An 18,679-nucleotide genomic window follows, 5' to 3' on the forward strand; every position below is an offset into this window, starting at 1 on the left:
TCTCCATTATAAAGACGATATTTGTAGCCAGCTTAATTAAATGACTTGTTCATGTCCACACAGCTATTAAGAGAAGATTCAGATTTAAGTCTTGTTAACTCTAGTTCTAATGCTCTATTCATAGTGCTGTTTTCATCTGCTATTAAAGACCAGTGATTTCGCGATGGCTTACTGGCGTCATCAACTTAAAGTCACATGACTCTCAATTACCATCATGACAGACCACAAAATTCTTGTCCATTTTAAAGAGACCTGGCCTGCCTGGTTACCATAGCAACTGCAGCTCTCTTGACTCTTAACATGTCATAACATCTCTCAAAATCTGGAACATATTTACAGATGTCTTGTCCCCAGTACAAAACTAGCAAATCTGGTGGAGAAAAGGAATATGAAAGAACTTTTAGTATCTAAGTTCTCTACAGCTTTAGGAAGCATGGTAGGTTAAGGAACACTGATCCCATTATCCAGGATACCACTTCAGAGTTCCCAGAGATCTGGAAACAAATCAGAACACATTGAAATGTCTTACTAATCAGATATTCCAAATTGATATGGACCAACTCTTATCCACTAGAATTACTATGGTCAATTTAGGATCAAGATGTCTAGTATTATGTCTGTATATACAATAGGACAGAATTACTGCCTCCCAAGATTTCTATCATTTATAACTTTATTAACAAATTCATCCTTTACTGATCATATTCAAGATTTTTTATTTTAATTTTAATAGTTCTTCCTCTAACTTTTTGAAAGATACAATTATTCTGCAATCACAGCAGAAATTTGTCACTTTTAGTTTTTTTTTTTTTTTTAAAGATCCTTTAGGATTTGTCTGGAAAGTTGAAATCCTTCCTCACAAACATATCTCATATAATTTGTAATTTATGTCGGAAAATTGCAATCATTTTTTTAAACAGGGGTATATATCGGGAATCAGTAAACTATGGCATGAAGGCCAAACCCTTCCTGCAGCCCTCATTAATAATAAACAAACAAATATAATAAACAAAGAACAAGGGTAAGGAAGAGAAAGGGTTTTCCCTCAAACCAATTTGATGAATATAGATCTATCTTATCATAACAAGAGCTATATACTATATAGCTTCAGCTTCAACTTTTTTTTTTTTTTTTTAAGTATGATGTAGTAAACCTTTGAGTGCTTCCTCAGTCCTTCCTAATTCCATGATAATGGCACAGGGCAGAAGATCAGACCAATTAAAAGAAGAGAGAAATTATAGCTAATGGTTTCTTGCTTCTACAATCCACATGACATTATATAACTGAGGTTTCTATTGAAGAATTATGACAACCTTATATGGCAGCTAACACAAGAAAGTTCAACTAAGTGATCTCTCACCCAGGCCCTTGGATATCATTTATCCATTTGGTCTTTCCAAATTTTAGGTGAATGAGTATTCCTTAATGGACATGTCTAACTTGGATGCAATCTTGTGATGTTAATCAAAGTCTTGGGACCCATAGCTGAATCATAGCAGGGATAAGACTCCCTAACAATTACTGTTTCTTTCACAGAGGTCAATACCAACAAAATGACTGATCCAAATCTGGCTATCTTGCCACCAGAAATGTTCTGGAAGTCGTTTGGAGAATTCAGAGCCAGAGTAAAATGTCTAATAAGCTATTGTGTATACTGCTTTGTTTTCTGGAGATTTAGATATCACTATCCCAAAATATTATAATAATTATTTTGAGTTACTAAATCTTATTTTAAATCAGTCAATGCATACTGACTTTTGTGTTTAGCATTTCTTGTGTGTGTGTGTGTGTGTGTGTGTGTGTGTGTGTGTATGTAAAAGACTAAATTACCTGTTCTATAATAATTCAGAGATTATAAGTATCTTTTTATTTATAGTTAGTACCAACCTACAAAAATACTTTGTAAAGTTAGATAAAATAAGTTTTAAAAATTCATTTGATTTGTCATTAAGAAATAAGAGTGGTGGGTCAAAAGAATAGGTTAGATACAAAGTACATTATAGTAAATAAGCACAGTAATTTAGTATATAATAAAAATGCAAAGATTTAAGCTAATGAAACAAAAACTCATCTGCCAAAAATTTCTAGGAAAACTAGAAAACAGTATGACAGAAACTAGGTACAGACCAACATCTCACATTATAAGCCAAGATAAGGTCAAAATGGGTACATGATTTACACATAAAGAGTGATACCATGAGCAAATTAATACAACATAGAATAGTTTATCAGATCTATGTGTAAGAAAAGAATCTAGAACCAAAGAAAATATAGAGAGCATTTCAAAATGTAAGAGATAATTTTGATTACATGAAACTAAAAAGATTTTATATAAACAAAACCAATGCAACCAAAAGTAGAAGGAAAGCAGAAAATTGGGGCGGGGGGAAGGAAGTTTGCAACAAAAACAGAGATAAAGAGATTTTTCAAAAAAATTTTTTTCAAATAGAGAGAGAACTGAGGATGACTGGCAAGGGCCTAGAATTTACAGGATGACCTTGATATCTTCAATGTCTAAACATTTCACAATGCCTATTACAGCTACTTTTATGACCATTGGAACAAGTTATTTTCATCTAGTTATTCCCGTGAGGGAAGTATTCACATGCTTGAAGTAGATATTACCCTATATCACCGACTGGCCCATCAAGTTATCCTCAACCTGATTTACACCATCTACTTACATGGTGTTACCAGGATGTAGCCAGCAGGCATATTATAACTTCTTAAAGCCCCCAGTAAGAGTAGGGATAACAAGGGCTTGTCAAGTCACAGTAGAGTGTCCTCCCTGAATACTTCATACACCCCATGAGTGTATAGCTGATGTGTTCAATTAAGCACTTACTAAACTAAAATCTAAAAGAAATCTAAAAGAATCTAAATCTAAAGAAAGCTCGACCAATATTAGTTTTATTATAACAATGAAATTTTGTATAATCTTTACCCTAGACTTCCGGCCAAGATGGCGGAGAGGAAATACACTTCTGTGTAATCTCCGTGTTTTTCTCTCACTATTCATTTCATTTCATGCCTCTGAATTAATGCTCGACTGAAAAAAAAACCATACAATTACTTACCAAGAGAAACCATCCTTGAGACTCGTCAAGAAAGGTCTGTTTTTGCGCGAGGGCGGGGACGGTATTTGGAAGCAGTCTGCGGGCAGCAGCGGCAACCAGAGCACAGATAGCAGCTCAGAACCGGGTGGACCGGAGAGGGGGTGGGGCGCGATCGCAGCCGTCTCTGCGGGGAGAGCTTTGCTATAGGAGCAAGTCAGCAGCTCAGCAGAGAAGCTAAAAACACCGGGGGTGAAGAATACAATCCCAAACAGCTGGAGCTTCTCGGGACCTGGCCACCCCTCCCCCACAGTGTCTTAGCCCGCTCGGATCTCAGTGCGCAGGCGCCATAGCACAGTAGGACCTGTGCCTCACGAATACCCTGCCCCTCCCCCAAAGAAAGCAGCCTCCATTCAAGGGGTTTTTTTTCCTTCTGTTTCTTTGATAGTTTGTCTTTGATAAATAGACAGAATGAGCAAGAAACTGAAAAAGAATTTAACCCTGGACAGCTTTTATACAGATAAAGAGCAGACTCCAAACCCTGAGGAGACTAAAAACAAACAGTCCCCAGGTAAATCCCCGAAGGAAGAGACCTTATGTCCCTCAGCACAGATGAATCTCATGGAGGAAATTAAAAAGGCTCTCACAAGGGAGCTAGAAGAAAAATGGGGAAAGGAGAGGGAGGCTCTGCAAAAGGAGAGGGAGGCTTGGCAAAAGAGCCTGGAGAAGTCAGTTAAAGAGAGAGTGGATAAAGAAACCAAATCCTTGAAAAATAGGATTAGTGAACTGGAAACAGAAAACAGCTCTCTAAAAAACAAAATTGGCGAAATGGAAAAAAATTCCACAGAACAAAAGAACTCAATTGGACAATTAGAAAAAGATCTTAAAAAAGTGAGTGAAGAAAATACCTCACTGAAAATCAGGGTCGAACAATTGGAATTGAATGACTCGAGGAGACAAGAAGAATCAGTCAAGCAAATCCAAAAAAATCAAACAATGGAAAAGGATGTGAAATACCTTCTGGGGAAGACAACAGACCTGGAAAACAGATCCAGGAGAGACAACCTGAGAATCATCGGACTTCCAGAAAAGTATGATGAAAAAAAAAGCCTGAACACTATCTTCCAGGAAATTATCAAAGAGAACTGCCCAGAAGTCATAGAAACAGAAGGTAAAATAGACATTGAAAGAATTCATCGATCCCCTACTGAAAGGGATCCTAAAATCAAAACACCAAGGAATATAGTGGCCAAATGCCAGAACCCTCAGGCAAAGGAAAAAATACTGCAAGCGGCTAGAAAAACCCAATTCAAGTATCAAGGAGCCACAATAAGGATCACCCAGGATCTGGCAGCATCCACATTAAAGGATCGAAGGGCCTGGAATATGATATTCCGAAAGGCTAAGGAACTTGGTATGCAACCAAAAATAACTTACCCAGCGAGATTGAGCATCTTTTTCCAGGGAAGAAGATGGACATTCAACGAAATAAGCGAATTTCATCTATTTCTGATGAAAAAGCCAGAACTTAACAAAAAATTTGATCTACAAGCACAGAACTCAAGAGAAATCTAAAAAGGTAAAGATTAATCTTGGGAACTATATTTCGGCTGTAAAGATGTATAAAGAATACATGTATACCTTGTTCTAGAAACTAGTTGTGGAAAGGACATTGTACTAGAAAAAAGGGAAAGTGGGGGTACTACATTTCATGAAGAGGCAAAGAAAACCTAGTAAATCTGAGAGAAAGAATGGAGAGGAATGAAAATAGTGAGTATTTTACTGCTTTCAGAATTGGCAGTAAGAGAAGAATTTTAGACATACTCAATCTATGGTGAAACTTCTCCCACCTCATTGAAAAGTGAGAAGGGAAAAGTGAAAAAGGAAGGAATAAGCTAAGTGGAAGGGAATACGGTAACTGGGAGGGAAAGGGGTAAGTTGGGGGGGGAACTCTAAGGGGGGGGAGGGATACTGAAAAAGGGAGGGCTGTGAGAAGCAAGGGGAGCTCACAAGCTTAATACTGGGAAGGGGGGTAAGGGAGGGGGTAAGGGAGTAAGAAGGGAGAAAAGCATAAACCAGGGTTAACAAGATGGCAAGTAATACAGAATTGGTCATTTTAACCATAAATGTGAACGGGGTAAACTCCTCTATAAAGAGGAAGCGGTTAGCAGAATGGATTAAAAGCCAGAATCCTACAATATGTTGTATACAGGAAACACACCTGAAGCGGGGTGATACATGCAGGTTAAAGGTAAAAGGTTGGAGCAAAATCTACTATGCTTCAGGTGAAGCCAAAAAAGCAGGGGTAGCCATCCTGATCTCAGATCAAACTAAAGCAAAAATTGATCTAATCAAAAGAGATAAGGAAGGGCACTATATCTTGCTAAAGGGTAGAATGAATAATGAAGAAGTATCTATATTAAATATATATGCACCAAGTAGTGTAGCATCTAAATTCCTAAAAGAGAAATTAAGAGAGCTGCAAGAAGAAATAGACAGTAAAACTATAATAGTGGGAGATCTCAACCTTGCACTCTCAGAATTAGATAAATCAAACCACAAAATAAATAAGAAAGAAGTCAAAGAGATAAATAGAATACTAGAAAAATTAGATATGATAGATCTCTGGAGAAAATGTAATGGGGACAGAAAGGAGTACACCTTCTTTTCAGCAGTTCATGGAACCTATACAAAAATTGATCATATATTAGGACATAAAAACCTCAAACTCAAATGCAGTAAGGCAGAAATAGTGAATGCATCCTTTTCAGACCATGATGCATTGAAAATTACATTCAATAAAAAGCCACAGGAAAGTAGACCAAAAAATAATTGGAAACTAAATAATCTCATACTAAAGAATGATTGGGTGAAACAGCAAATTATAGACATAATTAATAACTTCATCCAAGAAAATGATAATAATGAGACATCATACCAAAATGTATGGGATGCAGCCAAAGCGGTAATAAGGGGAAATCTCATATCTCTAGAGGCCTATTTGTATAAAATAGAGAAAGAGAAGGTCAATGAATTGGGCTTGCAACTAAAAATGCTAGAAAAGGAACAAATTAAAAACCCCCAATCAAACACTAAACTTGAAATTCAAAAAATAAAAGGAGAGATCAATAAAATTGAAAGTAAAAAAACTATTGAATTGATTAATAAAACTAAGAGTTGGTTCTATGAAAAAACCAACAAAATAGACAAACCCTTAGTAAATCTGATTAAAAAAAGGAAAGAGGAAAATCAAATTGTTAGTCTTAAAAATGAAAAGGGAGAACTCACCACTAACGAAGAGGAAATTAGAGCAATAATTAGGAGTTACTTTGCCCAACTTTACGCCAATAAATTCGACAACTTAAATGAAATAGAAGAATACCTCCAAAAATATAGCTTACCTAAACTAACAGAGGAAGAAGTAAATATCCTAAACACTCCTATCTCAGAAAAAGAAATAGAACAAACTATCAATCAACTCCCTAAGAAAAAAACCCCAGGACCAGACGGATTTACATCTGAATTCTATCAAACATTTAAAGATCAATTAACTCCAATGCTAAATAAACTATTTGAAGAAGTAGGGATTGAAGGAGTCCTACCAAACTCCTTTTATGACACAGATATGGTACTGATACCTAAACCAGGTAGGCTGAAAACAGAGAAAGAAAATTATAGACCAATCTCCCTAATGAATATTGATGCTAAAATCTTAAATAAAATATTAGCAAAAAGATTACAGAAAATCATCCCCAGGATAATACACTATGACCAAGTAGGATTTATACCAGGAATGCAGGGCTGGTTCAATATTAGGAAAACTATTAACATAATTGACTATATCAACAACCAACCAAACAAAAACCATATGATCATTTCAATAGATGCAGAAAAAGCATTTGATAAAATCCAACAGCCATTCCTAATAAAAACACTTGAGAGCATAGGAATAAAAGGACTTTTCCTTAAAATAGTTAGGAGCATATATTTTAAACCTTCAGTAAGCATCATATGCAATGGGGAAAAACTGGAACCTTTCCCGGTAAGATCTGGAGTGAAGCAAGGTTGCCCACTATCACCATTATTATTCAATATTGTATTAGAAACACTGGCCTCTGCAATAAGAGTCGAGAAAGAGATTAAAGGAATTAGAGTAGGCAATGAGGAAACCAAACTATCACTCTTTGCAGATGATATGATGGTATACCTAGAAAACCCCAGAGATTCTACTAAAAAGCTATTAGAAATAATTCATAATTTTAGCAAAGTAGCAGGATACAAAATAAATCCCCATAAATCCTCAGCATTCTTATACACCACCAACAAAATCCAAGAGCAAGAGATACAAAGAGAAATTCCATTCAAAATAACTGTTGATAGCATAAAATATTTGGGAATCTACCTACCAAAGGAAAGTCAGGAATTATATGAGCAAAATTACAAAAAAGTTTTCACACAAATAAAGTCAGACTTAAATAATTGGAAAAATATTAAGTGCTCTTGGATAGGCCGAGCAAATATAATAAAGATGACAATACTCCCTAAACTAATCTATTTATTTAGTGCTATACCAATCAGACTTCCAAGAAAATATTTTAATGATTTAGAAAAAATAACAACAAAATTCATATGGAACAATAAAAAGTCGAGAATCTCAAGGGAATTAATGAAAAAAAAATCAAATGAAGGTGGTCTAGCTGTACCTGATCTAAAATTATATTATAAAGCAGCAGTCACCAAAACCATCTGGTATTGGCTTAGAAATAGATTAGTTGATCAGTGGAAAAGGTTAGGTTCACAAGACAGAATAGTCAACTATAGCAATCTAGTGTTTGACAAACCCAAAGATTCTAAATTTTGGGATAAGATTTCATTATTTGATAAAAACTGCTGGGATAACTGGAAATTAGTATGGCAGAAATTAGGCAAGGACCCACACTTAACACCACATACCAAGATAAGATCAAAATGGGTCCATGACCTAGGCATAAAGAACGAGATTATAAATAAATTAGAGGAACATAGGATAGTTTATCTCTCAGACTTGTGGAGGAGAAAGAAATTTGTGACCAAAGATGAACTAGAGACCATTACCAATCACAAAATAGAAAATTTTGATTATATCAAATTAAAAAGCCTTTGTACAAACAGAACGAATGCAAACAAGATTAGTAGGGAAGTAACTAACTGGGAAAACATCTTTACAATTAAAGGTTCTGATAAAGGCCTCATTTCCAAAATATATAGAGAACTGACTCAAATTTATAAAAAATCAAGCCATTCTCCAATTGATAAATGGTCAAAGGATATGAACAGACAATTTTCAGATGAAGAAATTGAAACTATTACCACTCACATGAAAGAGTGTTCCAAATCACTATTGATCAGAGAAATGCAAATTAAGACTACTCTGAGATATCACTACACTCCTGTCAGATTGGCTAAGATGACAGGAAAAAACAATGATGAATGTTGGAGGGGATGCGGGAAAACGGGGACATTGATGCATTGTTGGTGGAGTTGTGAACGAATCCAGCCATTCTGGAGAGCGATCTGGAATTATGCCCAAAAAGTTATCAAACTGTGCATACCCTTTGATCCAACAGTGTTTCTATTGGGCTTATACCCCAAAGAGATACTAAAAAAGGGAAGGGGACCTGTATGTGCCAAAATGTTTGTAGCAGCCCTGTTTGTAGTGGCTAGAAACTGGAAAATGAATGGATGCCCATCAATTGGAGAATGGCTGGGTAAATTGTGGTATATGAATGTTATGGAATATTATTGCTCTGTAAGGAATGACCAGCAGGATGAATACAGAGAGGCTTGGAGAGACCTACATGGACTGATGCTAAGTGAGATGAGCAGAACCAGGAGATCATTATACACTTCGACAACGATATTGTATGAGGATGTATTCTGATGGAAGTGGATTTCTCTGACAAAGAGACTTAACTGAGTTTCATTGGAGAAATGATGGACAGAAACAGCTACACCCAAAGAAGGAATAATGGGAAATGAATGTGAACTATTTGCATTTTTGATTTTCTTCCCGAGTTATTTTTACCTTCTGAATCCAATTCTCCCTGTGCAACAAGAGAACTGTTTGGTTCTGCAAATATGTATTGTATCTAGGATATACTGCAACATGTTTAGCATATATAGGACTGCTTGCCATCCTGGGGGGGGGGGAGGAGGGAGGGAGGGGGAAAAAACGAAACATAAGTGATTGCAAGGGATAATGTCGTGTAGAAATTATCCTGGCATGGATTCTGTCAATGCGAAGTTATTATTAAATAAAATAAAATTTATTATTATAAAAAAAAAAAAAAAAAAAAAAAAAAAAAATAATCTTTACCCTAAATCCTACTATTCAAGAATAATTACAGTATTTTATTCTATTTTAAAAATTTAAGAAATACACGTGCATACATATATTTGAATCTATAACAGATGAAGGGAACAGAATGTTGCTAGACAAAAACCATAATAAAATAAGAGAATTTTGATTGCCTTGAAAACAAGCTAACCAACCAGAGTCTCTCTCTGTAGATATGTGTTTTCAGCTTCTCCCTACTAACTCATAAATCATTTGAAGAAGCCACAGATAACCTGGAAAGAACAAACCATTTTTTCTCACAACTAATATTTTTTTATAGATGAAGCTGCTATTTCTACCCTAAAAAGAACTGAGGGCCACTGTTTGAGAAGTCATTAATAATAACACAATAAATATTTATATAAAGTAAATATAATTTTTCATTTTATTAGTTTTCTAAAACCAAAAATCCATTTTCAAAACAAACATGTTTTTTAAAAATAAAATATTAATTTATAATTTTTAAAAAACAGTTACTTATTAGAAAAATCAGAAAGAAAAATACTTATTGGAAATAATTTAAATTTTTAACTGATACTTGACATTTTAGGTAGTTCTTTATGGCTCAAAACATTTTACATATATTATTTCATTTAGTTAATATCATTTCTTATGAAACTAGATATTAGTTATTATAAGGATCTTCAAAAGAATAGCTATTTTCTTGATACCATAAAGTATCAGAATCTAAATCCATTATACACTTACATTATTGCAGTCTCCAAGGAAATAGAGTGCAAATCCATCTGCTTTTGTGGCTGCCAAAATAACAATAAAAGCAATAATTATTCTCAAAAGAAAATAAAACATATGAATTTTCAAAGTTAAAATTTTAAAAATATTTTGCTAAATATTTCTGAATATATTGGTAACACCTTCAAATCTTAACTCTTCTTCATGTTCCATATTCAATCAATTTCCAAGTCTCATTGATTCTACAATCATATTTTCCCCATTGGTCCTTCTCCATATTCACATGGCAAGCACTCTAGATCCTCATCATACATCCCAGTTAGTCTCACTGCTTCCACAATCTTTCTGCCAATACATCTTTTACACTGACTAAATTTTCCCCAAAGCAAAGATCTGACTATACTGTTCCTCTGCTCAAGAACAGTTAGTGGCTCAAATCTTTTTCTACTCTACAATCTGCCTGACTTTTTAGACTTATTTTACATTACTCTACCCCACATTTGCTACGTTCTAGACAAATTGGCCAACTTGCTGTTTCCCATATTTTGCACTCTATTTTCCACCCTTATTTTTTTGCAATAGATTGTTTGTCAACTAGGTTAGTTAATAATGCATTCCTTTAGAGTAATTACTATTATCATCATCTTCATCGTCTTCATCATCTCATCATCATATGTGTCAACCAGGAGAATATATAAGTTCTTTGAGGCCAGGAACGATTTTCATTTTCCTCTGTGTTCTTTTCAGCACTTATACATACTACCTAGCAAATAACACGGGCTTAACATTGGTAAAATATTTAAGTATATAATGAAACTAGTAGGACTTAAATTACAACTCAAATTTAGGTTCCCCCTGCCTTAAAGCCATCATTATAATACTCTTAATGGTCTAGGATAAACTCCTAATATTAATGAAAATATATTCTATCCAATAGTGAACGCCAACAGTGCACAATAAAACTTTGGCTAATCAATATGTTTGAGATAATTTCTCATTGATAATCAAGTTTTTTAAATAACTTAAGAGCTTCACTATGTTAGTATGCAAACATCATTATGGATGAAAACATTTAAAATATATTACATACCTCCTTGGTCTATTGCACAAATGATCATGAATACAAGAGAAAACTTTTTTTTTTAATGACTCTGGATGATCACTCTGAATATGTCACTGTGCTGATTCTTCTCTCTACTGAAGAATATACAACTTTTTTGCCCTCAAACTAAATTGCTCCAACTGAGGTACTTTTCTAATTCTTCTTTTTCCTTCACTCTGCTTGCTGACTTCCTTTTTTAATTTGATTTTACAAATTGGATATGCCACTTAAACATGTTTGTAAAATGAGGTAGCTAGGTGATGCAGTGGATAGAACACCAGTCCTGAAGTCAGGAGGACCTGAGTTCAAATTTGACCTCAGACACTTAACACTTCTTAGCTGTGTGACCCTGGGCAAGTCACTTAACCCCAATTGCCTCAGCAAAAAATAATAATAATAATAATAAAAGTGTTTGTAAAGTAACAGGGTAGAAGGGTTATGGTACTCTGAGAGTGTTCTCCTATATTTATTTTTAAATATGTGTATACACACACACACACACACATACACACACATATATATACATATATATATACATACATATGTATATATATGTATATATATATATAAAATGTGTATGTGTGTGTATGGGCACATGTACTTATAGGAGATAGGCTTTATTGGGTAGACTTTATAATATCTATTTTTTACTACTTTTGAGCCTTCCTCTCTTATTTCCTAGTTGCCAGTTATATTTTCCAAGAGTAAAATTTTCTCTTAATGGAGAATAATTGGCATAAAGACCACAGTTCAGTGGTATAGTGCATTCTTAGGAGTTACAAGGCCTGTATGACCTTAGTTAATTCACTTAATTTGTGTTAAGATTCTTTCCCTTACTCATAATCCATCTAGTCTCTTACCCTATATTTTCTTTTCTTAAAGGACTGAGTCAAGTTAGTGGGTCACACTTATGTAATCTACCTAAAAGTGACATAAAAGGTATGTTCCAGTACAATGCAAGACAAAAGGGCATCCTCTCCCAAAATCAGCTGCTTGCTGAACTGAAAACTGGAACAAGATATCATATCCATACATAATTTTCAAGGAAAAAGTAACTATAAGTATGTTTCCACAAAAAGTTATCATAAAGTACCAAAACCCAAAGTTCTAAAGCCATATAATGGCTGACACAAAGTCCCTGAAATTTTCATTAGTTCAAAAACTCTACTTCCAATTTGTTTTCTACTTAATTTAAACATAGATCTTTTTGATAGACTTGATCAATTGCTTTGATGAACCTATCTTAAAATAATTTGAGCACTTGACATTCTTATATACGGAAGTACATGTTTTATTTTTATGAATGGCTTGGGATAAAAGAATAATTGGCATGTTTTTGAATCTGACAATGAAAGACAGTTACAACATCAGGTAAAGTATTAGGACACAAAAAGATCTTCACAGGCTACAACTTTGAGTCAAATCTAGTGAAGTCAAATTTTAAAAAAAGAATAAAGGAAAATTTAGGGAAAATTAAATTCATAAATACAAGATGTGGGAGACATGATTAAACAGAAATTCATCTGAACATGATCCAGGAACTCTGATTGATACAATGATAAACCAGGAGTTCAGAGTATTGAAGATGAATCATACCACCTACCTTCTGCCAAAAAAGGAACAGATTTAAAATACAGAATGAGATATGTATTTTTAGATATAGTTAATGTGAAATTGTGTTATCTAAAATACTTTGTAAATTTTCTTCCTTATAACAACAATTGCCGTGAAGACTTATGATAATGATTATTTAACATAAAGAATCTTATCGAGTACTTGGTAAAATTTTTCTACCTCTCCCCCCTCTGCAATAAACTACAATCTTCATGACAGTTTTCTTGCAAATACATGTCATGAGTATTACAAATGAAATGATAAAATACCCTATGAAATTATGTTTCTGTATGTATTTTGATTCATAAGACCAACTCTGGCAACTACTCTCCTTGCCTCTCCAAGACTTGTGAGCCATTCTTCCATTTAATTAAAACTTTCTTTCGTCTTTGAGTTTCATCTAAATCAATCAGTCAATATTAATATAATTTTATTCTTTCAGTGGTCACTAAGTTCATTTTATGGATTGTCTAAAGTTATATGTTTGTTAGTACCTAGATAAGTTTTTTCCAATATTGCCTCTATCTATGCAAGTAGTTATATGGAATCAAGGGCCATTTTGCAGACTGCTATTGTCAAATAATTCTGCACTACGCATTCAGCCAATAAATGGCATGCCTCTTTATAATTAGCTAAATGTCTTCCAAAAACAGATATAATAGTTAGGCTACAATTAAATTCTTTCCATCATCATAAAACCTAATGGATATTATTTTCTACTGGCATAGTGGTCAATAAACTCAAGGTAAACTCCATATCACAATATGGTATCTGACTAGTTTGGTGGAAATTATTATAATTGTAATTTTGAAGAAATTATGCTATTTTCATTTCTAGGGTGTGTATTGTTTCACAGACTCAGGTATCTCTGAATTGGAATGAATCTTAGAGATCATCTCATCAAATCCATAGCTGAACTCAAAATTCTTTCTACTTACCAATAGTATAGCAAGGCATATTGCTCATAGACCTTCAGTGGTTTACTACCTTTCAAAGCATCCCATTCCACTTTTGTAAAGATTTACCACTCCTTTCAGCTCTACAATTAATTCTATCCAGAAGGGTCTATGATTACAAATCTAATCACTCCTCTATACAACAATTCTTCAGATTCCAAGGCACATTTAGCATAAATTCTCCACTTAGAAGTAGAAAGGACCTTTAACATCATTTAGTGTTCATTTTATAGACAAGGCAAAGTCCTGAAAGGTTATGTCACTTACCCATAAGCACACAAGCTTTAAATGATGGATTCCTTTAGGTCTTCCAGGTCAAAGATCCCCAATTCCTTCAATTCCCATATTACATGATATCAAAATCTTTTAATCGTTTGGGTTGCTCTACTCTAAACATTTCCAATTTATCGCAGTTTAACTTTTAAGATATTGGATATATGTCATAAGACCACTTGATGATTGTCATTTGTTTTCAATGAGCTCAACTTTTCTGCAAATATTTCATAAACTAATGAACTAATGATTCAGTGTTTCCTATGTAGACCAGACCTACTGAACTTCCAGTGTGTTAACTCCCTATGAAGGCAAGTTCACAGTTACTCAGGGGCACTAAGAAATTAAATAATTTCCCCTAGAACACAAAGCTAACATATATCAAAGGGTGGATTTGAATACAGGTTTTGCCAGCTCCACTGTGCCATATTCCTTTTTCTCAGAGTTCTATATAAAGGATTAAAAATATTTTTTCTTACCTATTTTGATGAGTCTACTCAATTCATAGAGCAGTATCTGGTTGTCTCCTCCTGTATCCAACCGTTGTTCTATATAGCTGTTTAGTTCGTATACAACGCCTTGCATATTTGTATCCCGGTACTTTTGAGTCAAAAGTAATGAAATAAAATTTTTAAAAAATAGTTTAGCATAGTGAAAATGTTCTTTGATTAATAAAATATGCTATCAGCATGTTACAAAATCATGTACTAGATATACTTTTTTTTTCAAAGAGATAACATTTAATTTGCCAAAGAACAAAAAAATGGGTCAAAAGGCCTAAAAATTAACAAAAATCTTGCTAAGATTACTTCTTTCAAAAAGTACCCATGGAATTACTATATATTGCTTCTGAATAGTAAACATTTTAAAAATTAAATTTTCAATGGCTTGGTAGATAATTCCATCATGAACTTTCATTAGGAGGAATCATAATCTTGATTCCAAAGTCCATGAAATGGTGTAGATGTTGAAATATCAATTTATGGAGTATCAAATTAAGCCAAACCCTCATTCCAAATTATTTCTGTAGATATGACCAAATTAACTTCCATGTTGAATATTAATATAATTCAGTAAATGTTCATTGAGTGCCTAGTATGTGCAGAGTACTGTGCCAGGCACTGCAGGGAATGCAAAAGATAAGCAATATAGTCTCTGTCCTCAAGGAGCGCATAATCTGATTTTAAGATATATTAGCAGTCATCACAAGAGACACTAATCCACCAATCACTGTGGTCAATCACAGGCTTTTAAAATTCTTAATTAGCTAGTATCAGGATCCTACCTGCAGCTGATGCTCCTTCATCTTTTTCTTAACCAGCTGCAGCCAACTTCCCCACATCTGCAGGCCTAGATTCTGAAACAATTTCCTACCTAGGCAGAAATTATAAGAGAGGGAAGAGAGAAAACTGTCTCTTCCCTAAGATCAGGCTCACTTAAGTTTATTCTGATCACTAATGCCTTATATTCAAACCACCTGATCAGCTGGGCTCCTGACTCTTGGATGCTCTGACCTGAGATATGATTATTCTTTCCCACATTGCCAATATCTCAGGTCCTTTGGTTTGCTCATGACCACAGTAAATCACTGGTTCTCTCTCCCATGGCTTGTTGATCTCCTGGCTCCCAAACTGTTACACTGTACATGCCCAGATCTAGCCTGGCCTCATTCCTTCCCTATATGGCTAGCCAGGTCCAGCAGCTGCCAGGGTCTACATAGAAGTCCATAATAATTAATCCTTCAAGAAACTATACAATCATAGTTTAGAAGGGGTCATGAAAGGTTATCCAGCCTACTTGATTGATCATCTATAGAGAAGACTATACTACAATTGATCCAAGAAGATAAAAAGCTAACCTATTATGAAACATCTCCAGAGAAAATATTGTATAACATTTCATTCTAATGTAACACCTCCATATAACCCTTCATTCTGCAGTTTAAGCAACTTTGTTCTCACTTTTTTAGTCGTAGATCCTGAGATCACTGGTTACAATCCTCCGTAGTAGAGACCCTTCATATACATGAAAGTTGACGTTATTAAATCATCCCTCAGTCTCCCCTTTTTCAGGATGGATAATCCCATTTCCTTTAACCTTTCAATCAATAAAATGAACATTTATTTTTGTTCAAGGCACTGTGAGGAATACAAACAAATATAAAACATGGACCTAACCCTAAAGGAGCTTATGATCTACTTGGAATGACAAGACATAAAGACAAGAATAGCTTAATAACAATATAAGACTTACATAATGAAATTGCTTCCAGAGTTGTTAAATTTGAGGTAATAGTAGGACATTTCTTCATTTATCTTATTTTTTATTCTCAATCTTATGTCTCTCATGTTAATTTTTGTATTTTTTTCAGTTTATTGTGTCAAATCTTTGCTCATGTATATAAATATGTAATTCGTCAAATAATAAAATAAATATCTATTAACTCCTCAATGAAATCCAGATGATAAGAGAAAGTCTCAAAATTGTCCCTAAAGGCCTGCTTGACTCCCAAGATTTCAAGGGAAAAGAAGAAAAAGAGGGCTGTAGGTACATGTCAAGACTTCTCTCCTCCCCCCAGTTTTAGCCTCTAATATACTTCTGAGAACAGGTCTTAAGTACATGAAGGATTGTTATACCTGATCTGAGATTAATAACCAGCTGTTTTCCATCTCCACTGAACAGGAAATGGGCTGTAGCACAATTTATTAGAGACCAAGAAGAATTTTCTGATCTTAAGTTTAGCATTGGATGTCCGGGCCTCAGCTTCCTCATCTGTAAAAGGAAGGGGTTGGACTAGATGAACTACAAAGTCCCTTCTAGTTTTAGCTAATATTCTATGACTCTATGAACCAAGACCGATAGGACAGTCAGATGGAGAAGGGCAGGAAATGTGGCACTTCTGTGCATGCCTCAGACCAAAATGTGATCTAAACTGAATTTCACAGACATAAATCAGTTTGGACAGAAATCACATAGAAAGTGGCCCAGATATGCAACATGTGAAAGATTGCCATATGTTCTTTATAAACCTTATAGCACCATAAAAATATGTTATCATATGCAAACTGTTATATATTGCTACATTTCTTTATAGAGTAGGGGGAAGGGCTAGGGAGGGAGGAGAGAAGAAGGAAGAGACATAAAGACAAAGAAATAAGCTCTCTTGCTGAAGATTTTTATTTTTTAGAATTATTATCAATAGTTTATACCTTATTTTAACTTTAGAACTTAAGGGGATTTACAAAATTACAAAAAAAAATAAATCCACTTAAATTTTGGCAACGTTTTGATGGAATTTGGCAGAAGAAACTTCAACATTAAGTTTTAATTTTTATTATGATGATGAATAGATCCTTTTTCCTTTGGTTCTCCTAATAGCTACATCCCTACTGTATACATTTCACAATCGATTATTAATCACAGAATCAATCGTTTATTTGTATAGCTTGATTGAATTGTTTATTCTTTTCTTGGTTTTTTGTTGTTGTTGTTGTTTCCACTTTGTACCTACTAGGTTATTTACTTATTAGTAGCTCCACAAAATGATCAACTTGGGAATTAAGCCTAAATAAAATTCCATTCTTTTTCTTACTAATTTGGGACTTTTAAAAAATTCAAATCATAGAGAAGAAAAAAATGAAGTGAGTCAACTCAGTATAAAACAAAGATGATTAATTTGTTCTGAAGGTAAGTTACAAAAGTAATTCAGCGATGATCACAAATCTCTATAAAGCTATTCAAACTTTTCAAAATGCTTGCATATTTTTCCTTTATTATTAAAGACCTAAGCAAAGGTAATGCTTTGGTTACAACCATTCAAGAGGAATTAAATTTTAAAGAAGGAATCCTAATTGGACTCAAGTTTATTATACCAATTGATATTTAGTTAAATAAGGAGTGGAAAACTTTTTGCAGAGCCACTGACCTCTAAAGGAAAACAAAAATCAAGTAAGAGTCAAAGAGAGGGAAATGGAAGGAAAATGCAACTTAATATTATTAGTTGGGGTTATCATCACTTATCTGTACAAGTGACAGATTAAATATACCTGGTTTTTAAATTAATAATAGAAAACACAATTTATCCAATAATAAAAATGAACTTTCATATTTAACCCTGGATGAATAGAGGGATGAAACAAAAAGAAGGAATCAGTTAAGAGAAACATAGGCAGAAATAGAATTCAAATTCAGAGAAAGAGAAATGAACAGGATAGGCAAAAAGGAAGAGATGAAGGAGAGAAAAAAAAAAAAGAAAGAACGGTGAAGGGGACAGAAAGCAAGCTAGAACAAACAGTGGGAAACTGTTTTGCATTTGCTGGGATGTGGGTGGGGAGTTTTATGGTTAATCTCAAAAACTTGTGAAGGCTAAAAATTAAACACTATTACTTGTTTCTGTTTACCTCTACTGCCCTAGGTTCTCTTATCATACTGAATAAATGTCAATTTGCTCACTAACTACTATTCAAAGACCTTTAATCATTATTTTTAATTCTTTAGTCTTCTTTTCCCTTCATTCCACATTCTGTCACCTGTGCAGATTATTAAGTCTTCTAAAACTTCTACTTTCACTTTATCCTCATGCCAATTCAGCTTTCAAACTGCCAGAATAATC

At 34.1% G+C, this 18,679-nt stretch overlaps 1 protein-coding gene across 3 annotated transcripts in view; it reads right to left on the minus strand.

Moving 5' to 3' along the window:
* PDE10A (phosphodiesterase 10A) overlaps nucleotides 1-18,679 on the minus strand; it is an 815,835-nt gene that overhangs the window by 110,242 nt on the left and 686,914 nt on the right. For all 3 annotated transcript variants that reach the window (XM_051998086.1, XM_051998085.1, XM_051998087.1), the window contains 2 exons: nucleotides 14,547-14,667; nucleotides 10,138-10,187 (listed from right to left, as the gene is read on the minus strand). In XM_051998086.1, the coding sequence (XP_051854046.1) occupies nucleotides 10,138-10,187; nucleotides 14,547-14,667 (171 nt within the window). The remainder of the gene's footprint in view (nucleotides 1-10,137; nucleotides 10,188-14,546; nucleotides 14,668-18,679) is intronic.

Source organism: Antechinus flavipes, chromosome 4, assembly GCF_016432865.1.
Source record: "Antechinus flavipes isolate AdamAnt ecotype Samford, QLD, Australia chromosome 4, AdamAnt_v2, whole genome shotgun sequence".
NCBI classification, from domain to species: Eukaryota; Metazoa; Chordata; class Mammalia; order Dasyuromorphia; family Dasyuridae; genus Antechinus; species Antechinus flavipes.